The sequence below is a fragment of the Monodon monoceros genome, unplaced genomic scaffold (genome assembly GCF_005190385.1).
Source record: "Monodon monoceros isolate NGI ecotype Baffin Bay Population unplaced genomic scaffold, NGI_Narwhal_1 Super_Scaffold_21, whole genome shotgun sequence".
Lineage (NCBI taxonomy): Eukaryota > Metazoa > Chordata > Mammalia > Artiodactyla > Monodontidae > Monodon > Monodon monoceros.
This window is the reverse complement of record NW_021703778.1, coordinates 161,308,158-161,316,188: the sequence shown is the minus strand read 5'-3', so window position 1 is coordinate 161,316,188 and position 8,031 is coordinate 161,308,158. Positions and strand designations below refer to the sequence as shown.

The window sequence follows — 8,031 nt, the reverse complement described above, 5'->3', positions numbered from 1 at the left end:
GCTCCGCGGCATGTGGGATCCTCCCAGACCGGGGCACGAACCCGCGTCCTCTGCATCGGCAGGTGGACTCTCAACCACTGCGCCACCAGGGAAGCCCTGTTGAGTGATTTTTAACTCCTAGGAGGAAGAGAAATAGAAGCACGTAGTTCTTGCCCTAAGAAAACTTACATACTGTTTGGGAAGATATGGAATAAATAGATGGCAATTCATCATAAGAGAGAGTGTTGACAAGTGTTTGAGTGGTAAGATCAATGCTGTGGAAGTACAGAGGCGGCACAGTCCCTTGGGTTTGGGAGCGTCAGGGACGCCCTCCTGATGGAGAGATAGCATGGGCTGGGCTGAGAGCGCCAATGAGGTTTGCAAAGGCAGAGGGTAGAAGGAAATGCCTTTCAGACGGTGGGGAAACACGCACAGGGTCCTGCAGACTCCCTGGAGTCCTCGCCAGTCTGGGTAGTGCTCTCAGCAGGTCCGTGATCTTGTAAATGAAGTTCATTTTATCAGGCCTATTCTTAAAGGTAATGTTCACTATAGTTTAAAGCGTGCATAGGAGGAAAACTGCAGTAATAACACCCAGAGATGACCACTGCTACTATTTCCCATTCGTCTTCTTCACCTGAATAATGTGCTCATACTAGAAATTAACTTTATATTTTGCAGTTTTTGTGTAAACTTATAAGCATTCTCTAATTACAAACTCTTCATAAACATACTTTTGTAATGGCTGTATAGTATACCATTGAGTAGATAACACCATGATATGCTTTACTATCCCACTTGTGTTGCACAAAAATTAAGAGTGAGTAGTTCAGTGAAAAATCTTTCTACCTCAGGCAGGCACGTATGTGATTCTGTGATTTGGGGACCACTGGGGAACCAGGAAGTGAGAGTCCACTATGAAATGGGGAAGATTGTGAACTTATAAATGGAGGACAGAGAGAAATAATCAACTCATCTTTTGCTATCTGCAAAAAAGTGAAAAAGTTATCTGCAGGCATCTATGGAAACTGAGGAGGAAAGCTCCTCATATAGTAAATGGAGAACAATTAGACATGTATTGATTTAGTAAATATTTGTTGAGGACTTGCTCTAGGCGAAAGCAGTGTTCTAGGCCTCAGGGAATAAAGCAGTGAACAAGACTGCTTCTTTTTTAAAAAAAAAAAAAAAAAAAAAAAAAGAATCCCTACTCCCATTGAGCTTACATTTTAGTTGGGAGAGATGAATAATAGACAAATAAATATATAGTAGTCTATAAATTCCATGAAGAAAAATAAAGGAAAAGGTTAAAGAGTGGGGGTAACAGCAATTTTGTAGAATGTAGGTGATGTGGGTGGGTGATGTGGAGGGATGAGGTGAGCATAAACCACTGTCCTAAAGGTCACTGATAACTTTTTATTGGGACAGTTCTTTGTTGTTATGTTTTAGTGAACATACAAAACACATGTGCCAAGTTTCATAGGTTCACTCTTTCCGCCACATTTTATTATGAAAAGTTGCAAATATTTGTTATGGTGGACACCTATGTACTCACTGCCATGATTCTACCATGAATATTTTACCATCCTTGCTTATTTCGTATCTACCTACCTCTCTCTCCATCATAGGTTTAATTTTAATCTTGATGTCCTCACCCTTTACTCCATAAATTCTTTTTTTTTTGCTGTACGCGGGCCTCTCACTGTAGTGGCCTCTCCCGTTGCGGAGCACAGGCTCCGGACGTGCAGGCTCAGCAGCCATGGCTCACGGGCCCAGCCGCTCCGCAGCATGTGGGATCTTCTCGGACCGGGGCACGAACCCGTGTCCCCTGCATCGGCAGGCGGACTCTCAACCACTGTGCCACCAGGGAAGCCCTCCATAAATTCTTAAGCTAATCAGTTGTGCATTTCTTTTACCACACGGGTTTTCAGAAACTTCCATCCATGAATAGGAAGAAATTTTATATTCATTTATATATTACTATAGATTTTAATTTTATTTCATTTTGCATTTTACATGTAATTCCTCAATCCATTCAGAGTTTATTTGGGCTTACGGTATAAGGCAAGGGTCTTGCCTTGTTTGTTTCTTTCCCACATAGCTGGTTTACCCAACACATTTGTCAAACAATGCGGTCTTTCCTATGTTGGCTGGTAACCTTTTAAAAACAATGTAAGTTTTTGTATATGGTTATTTTTCAAGTTGTCTCTTCTATTCACTTGATATGGCTGTTAATTTATTTTACTACCACTTCATTTTCACAGTTTTGTTTTATAATACATTTTACTATGTAGTTAGGCAAATTCTCCCCAGTTATTTTCTTTTTCAAAATTTTCTTAGCTGTGTTATCATTAATTCTTACAAATAAATATTAATATGATCCAGGTTCTAAAGTATCTGATTGAAATTTTAATTCATATGTATATTTCTTGGTTTTTTTTTTGAAAGGAATCTTTCCTCATCTGTAAGACAGGGATAATAATAGCCTTTTGATAGGAATTTTGTATGGATTGAATGATAATATACACTGAAGTGTTCAACGTGATATGTTAATTCAGAGCTTGTTCTGATTTTACAGAGAGCTCTAAGATTCATTTGGAAGCAAGAAAAAATAGCTCTGGGTTATTACCAGTTCAGAAATCAAGCACATTGGAAGAGGTAAAGTGGCAGCCAACACCCAAGAAATGTCTCCCAGCCCTTGTTGCGAGATGCCCTGGTATTGTTACAAGTGGGCATCCCACAGAAATCCTCCTCCTGCACCCGCATTTCTCAGCGCCCACTCTGCACAGCCACGGTGGGCTGGCCGTCAGACTGACATTCATACTCACAGGGCACAACAGGCTGGAATGTGGCACCAGTTTTACGTAGCTTTCTGGAAGGATACAGGTCAGGAAGCATAGTGTATCGGCTTGACAACATCAAACATCTCATCAGAGGTCTTTCCAACCACCTAGGCCTGACTTCCCAGACCAGAAGGGACACGCTCAGCCATTAGTGATGGGACTTAGTGGGCGGGCATGGACCACCCAGCAGAGGAAACTCAGTGCAGGAACTCTGTCTTCTAACTCCCACGAACACAGCTTCCAAGCCCCGACAAGGACACCCTCGGGAATAAGAGAGAACACACAGAGGCTCGTGAATATGTTTTAAATAGTCCTGGACAAGACAACCCCCAGGACCTACGTGCCTGTTCACACCTGTCTGGCCAGGGGCAGTTCACTTCTCAGGGGTAACTTCAGAATGACTGAACACCTGACGCCTCACATCCACCTTGACCCGGTGCATTTCAAGGAAATAGTATAAGAAGAAGGTAAATCCGGGATCATCTTCCCGTGGAGGAAAGGGTTGAGCCTACTGTCTCCTTACCACCCCATCCCCAGTTTCTGGTCCTCTTCCTGGGCTTCAGAGCCTCTCCACATCGCTAAGGAAACCCTGTCTCACTCTGCTTATATGACAACAGAAGTGGTCCTTCCGTGAGTCTCCAGCAAGGCTCCTGCTGTCACTCCTCTACGTCGGGTGGGTGTTCAGCATGCTCTGTGCGGGTCTGCTCCCGCTGCTTCTGGCCCTATTATTCTCACTCAGGAAAGGGGAGGGTCATCGCTGTTTGTTCTGCATGTTTCCTCATCAGCACTGTTTCCAGCAGGAATTCCTGTAGATTTCTACTCAGTTTCTCCCCGATCTGATCCCTGCCTCACCCGAATCTAAACCTCTCATTCCCTTGCATGTGGACCTGATGCACACCTCGGTGGCACACCGATGCTGTTGTTTGTGTGTCCAGACTACTGCCCTGAAGTGTGCACGGGGTCTCCTGTGCCTCCTTGCAGTCTGGGCATTTCAGTGGGGCCGTGCCTCTCTTCAGGTGCTCATGACTCTATCGCTGGCCCTCCTTCTCCACGAACCCACCACGGTCAACAAGACTGACCATTCCTTCCCCCAGTGCCTGGTATGGAGCAGACTGCCAGTAAACGTCGCTGACTTAGGTGTAAGAGTAACAGAACAGAGTCGGCACCCTCAGATGAAGTCAGCCAAAGTGCTTCTTTCTACACATGGTTCAGCAGCAGTGAATCTAGAGCCTGGTCCTTTTACACAAGAAACTCTTGCTTGCAGAAAAGACATTAAAGATGGAGAAATGGAACAGGCTATGTATGCTTGCTTTTCCCTGAGAAACAGGGCGCCCTCACCTTATGTCAGGAGGGGATTATTCTCTAATGTCGCAACCCTGACGGGCAGTGAGTCATGGGAAAACACTAAAGAATCAGAAAGAAAAGCGGTTCTGCTACTTTTTTTTTTTTTTTTTTTTGGTGTGGGTGGGGGGGCTTGTTCTTTCAGCATTTTCTTAGGTTCCCAGGATGGAGTGCTAGAAGTAGAATTCGCTTTGAAATGAACAACACTTACTGGAATGTTCAGTCAGAAGTTACCACCCCACCATCATTTCCCTGATGCTCAGTGCTTCTTGCTACAGGCTGTCTGTTTTCTTTGTGGTTGCCTTAAATAGGGGAGCAGGACAGTGAGTAGTTCATATTTATCAAGCATTTGCTACGTTTCAGGGGCAGTGCCAAGCACCGTACATCACGTCTTCACTCATTTAAGAGGCATAGTACCCATTTTAGGCAGGTGCTGTGGTTGAGAAAGCGGTTGAGGAAACTGTGGTACAAAGGCATTAATGAACTCATTTAAGGTGACACAGCCAATAAGCAGCAGAGCCAGTGCTTGAACTTGATCCCAAAAGGCTCCAAATTCCTGTTCTTACTGCACTGTACTATCTCTTATTAACTTATTATCTAGTTTTTGTTCCACAACAGTTATCACTATTTTCATGAACAACAGGGGATCTTTTTGCAAACCAAATAATTGAGAAACTGTTTATCTCCATGGTTACTATGTTAAGCTTCTTAATTTCCATCAGCCCCTCCCATTATTTCTTTCTCATTAAACTATTGCTCTGGCTTTTAAGAGAGGCAAAGGTACATTTGGATTGGATCGATTTCATCTGTGACCTTAGAATAATTCAAGATATTTCATCAAGAAACCTGATTATCTTAATTTTTTTGCTTTCTGTAATAAAGAGTAGCGTTTACTCCGTCTTTGAGCACCACTTGCCTTCTAAGGCTCTCCAGTCTGTTTCAGCGTCGCGGATAAATAAGCAGATGCTTTCATCCCATGAAGAGCCCCCAGCTCTGGTGTCAAGAGTTGAGCCACGTCCAATGGGTTCTGACTCTCCCTTTCTGGGGCTTCCTTCCCTCTCCATTCCTGCTGGCGCCTTATGTTCACTGGCACACAGGGCAAGAGAAGCTAGGCAGGTAGAGTTGGGATTTCTTTTGTCCTTCCAAATCTGAGTGCTGAATTCTCTTCTCTGAGTTTATTAAGTTGTTTCCATTGTAAAAGGTTTTCTCATAGCGTCTAGTCCATAGATGGGAGATCTAATCCAACCCCAGGCCTTTTTATTCTAATTAAATATTTGGGATGTTAGTTTCCCATGAGGATTGACACATACTGGAAAATGATCAATGCTTTTCGTTTCTGCTTAAGTTTGAGAAATTTGATTTCATGGTATCTCATATTTTTATCTCCGTTTTTCACATATAGTTCAATTTCAGAGTGTGTTGCGCCATACTTGTTTTCTGTGAAGAATACGGTCACTGTAACTTCATCCTATGGTGGTTTTAACAGAAAGTTTTATCTGCCTACAGGAGAATATTAAAAAGCGAGCCTCCGTATCCCCAAGAAATGAGTGCTGTAGCCAAAGACCTAATTCAGCGTCTGTTGATGAAAGATCCCAAGAAAAGACTGGGATGTGGTCCACGTGATGCAGATGAAATCAAAGAACATCTCTTTTTTCAGGTGAAACATACTGAACAGATGGTCTTATATGCCCTGCTGGTTTCAGAGTACTTGGCGTTCTTGGTGGAATGAGTGAACTTGGGCTGTTTCCGAGTCATTTTCTCCCAATTTTTAAATGACAGGGACCCTTGAAGAAGAATCAGAATTCTACTTGTAGGGACCTAAATGGTCTTTTTCTCCCTATATGAAGGGAGAGAGGGGAGGATTATAATAACATTTGATTTTCTACATACTTAGTAGAGTTTCTGAGTATTGATTTCCATTTGTGATCTCAAGATCTAGGCATATAGACTAAGGAGACTTTTATTATATTTTTTACTTCTCAGTTCACGAGCTATTACTGCCACTGTGTTATACTTTTTAGATAGTGATTTCATCTCTTCTTTTCCCAGAAGAAATCTTAGAAAATTCAAAATCAGCCTCTTTCTCAGTTACGTATTATAATATGTAGGGAATTATTCATTTATTTTCTTTGTACTTGAAACAGTGCTTTATTCCGCAAAAGCCTAATAAGACCATTCTGCAGAGCACCAACACGCCTGCTCAACCTAGTATGCTCAGTGCTGTCCACAAAATGACCACAATTTTAGATAACTCGAAAAAAAAGTTAAATAGACTGAGTTGACTAGTTATTTCAATCTAAATGGTCAACCTGGGATACCATGACCTCGATTTCTAAAACTCTGAGCTTATGACTTTTAAATAATTTCATCGTATCAACAAGCATGACCTAAATATTTATGCTCAAAAGGGACCATCAAGGTTTTATTTTTACTTTGCAGACTGAGCTTTTACATTATTATCACCAAAATTAATGAAACTATCACACCAAAACAAAGAAAAATCTCTGCTGCAGAGTAAGCTTTCATGTTGTTATTTATTGTGTTTTTAATATAGGAAAACAAATAGTAATTGAGAATAAGAATTCTCTCTCTACTTATATACTCAAGAAAAGGCACATTTATTTCAGTCTCTTGGTGTAACCATTTAAAAAATCATTACTGTACATCTTACAGAAGTTCAGTAACATAGTGAGAAGTACCTTTAGAATAAAATTAATTTCTCAGCATGTGCATTTCATAGATTAATATGGCTTGGAAAGGTTAACATTTGAACAAACTATTTCATGTATCTTGTTCAGGAGTTCGGCTCAAAAATTAACAATAAGGTAAAATTCAAGAACATACTCAAGCAAAATACCCCAAATCATATTTTCCTAGGATCTTTTTCTCCACGGTTCCCTGTACTTGTGAATATTGCAAAACAGCTTTCATGTTAGAGAAATTTCTCTTTTCTATAGCTTAGAATAGTAATTTTAGGTTATTTAATTGCCTTGACTTTTTAAACGACAGGGACACTTCAGGAAAGACCAAAATTCTACTTGTAAAGACCCAAATGGGGTGGAGGTGGAGAGGATTGTAAGAGCGTTCAGTTTTCTCCATACTAAACGTTCTCCTGCTAACAGTGTATCTCTTTAAATTACCCCTTTACTCTAGAAGTTTCTCTTAATGTATGTACAAGAGCCAAGCACAAATCGTACGCTTGTAATCATATGCCTGTAATGTAATCATACACTAGGAAAGAACACGAACTAGAAAGTCAGGAGACTGACCCTCCCAAAGGTTTAAGTGAAAAGGTTGGTTCTGATTTCCGGGCTTCCATTTCCGTCTGGCTCAAATAAAGAGGATGAACTAAATGATCTCTAAAACCCATTTTAGCTGAAAACTTTGAAGGTCTAATTCAATGATTTTACCTCCCTTGCTTCCACAAGAGGGCATAATAAAAACATTTTATGTTAGTTGATTATACTGAATGTCATCAACCGAGAAGTACAAGTTTCACATTTTACCATCTCTGAAATCAGTATGCAGCTTACAGTGGACAACATTTTACTATTCTAATTGGTAATGCTTTTTCTTTCTTAATGGTACATAAAATAAGTGTGTATCTTACTATCAAGGATGACATCTTAGATTATAAGAGAAATATATTAATAGGGTATCTGTGGGATTCAATTCAGTAAGTATTACCTGAGGTTGTTTTTTATGGCTGAAGGAGAATAAAGAAGACGGAACAGAGGGTTGAATTTGAATAATAGAAGACATGGTAGTTTATCAGACAGTGACTGACATGGGTAGAAAGGGGGCCTGGATTATCCCATGGGGGAGAGAAGAGGCAATGTTGAATAGCTTAAATACAGTTGAATGAGAAAAGGAT

At 40.9% G+C, this 8,031-nt stretch overlaps 1 protein-coding gene across 9 annotated transcripts in view; it reads left to right on the top strand.

Annotated features, from left to right (window-relative positions):
- The window catches only part of RPS6KA5 (ribosomal protein S6 kinase A5), a 181,627-nt gene that overhangs the window by 151,599 nt on the left and 21,997 nt on the right, over positions 1-8,031 (top strand). For all 9 annotated transcript variants that reach the window (XM_029238474.1, XM_029238473.1, XM_029238476.1 and 6 more), the window contains one exon: positions 5,664-5,814. In XM_029238474.1, the coding sequence (XP_029094307.1) occupies positions 5,664-5,814 (151 nt within the window). The remainder of the gene's footprint in view (positions 1-5,663; positions 5,815-8,031) is intronic.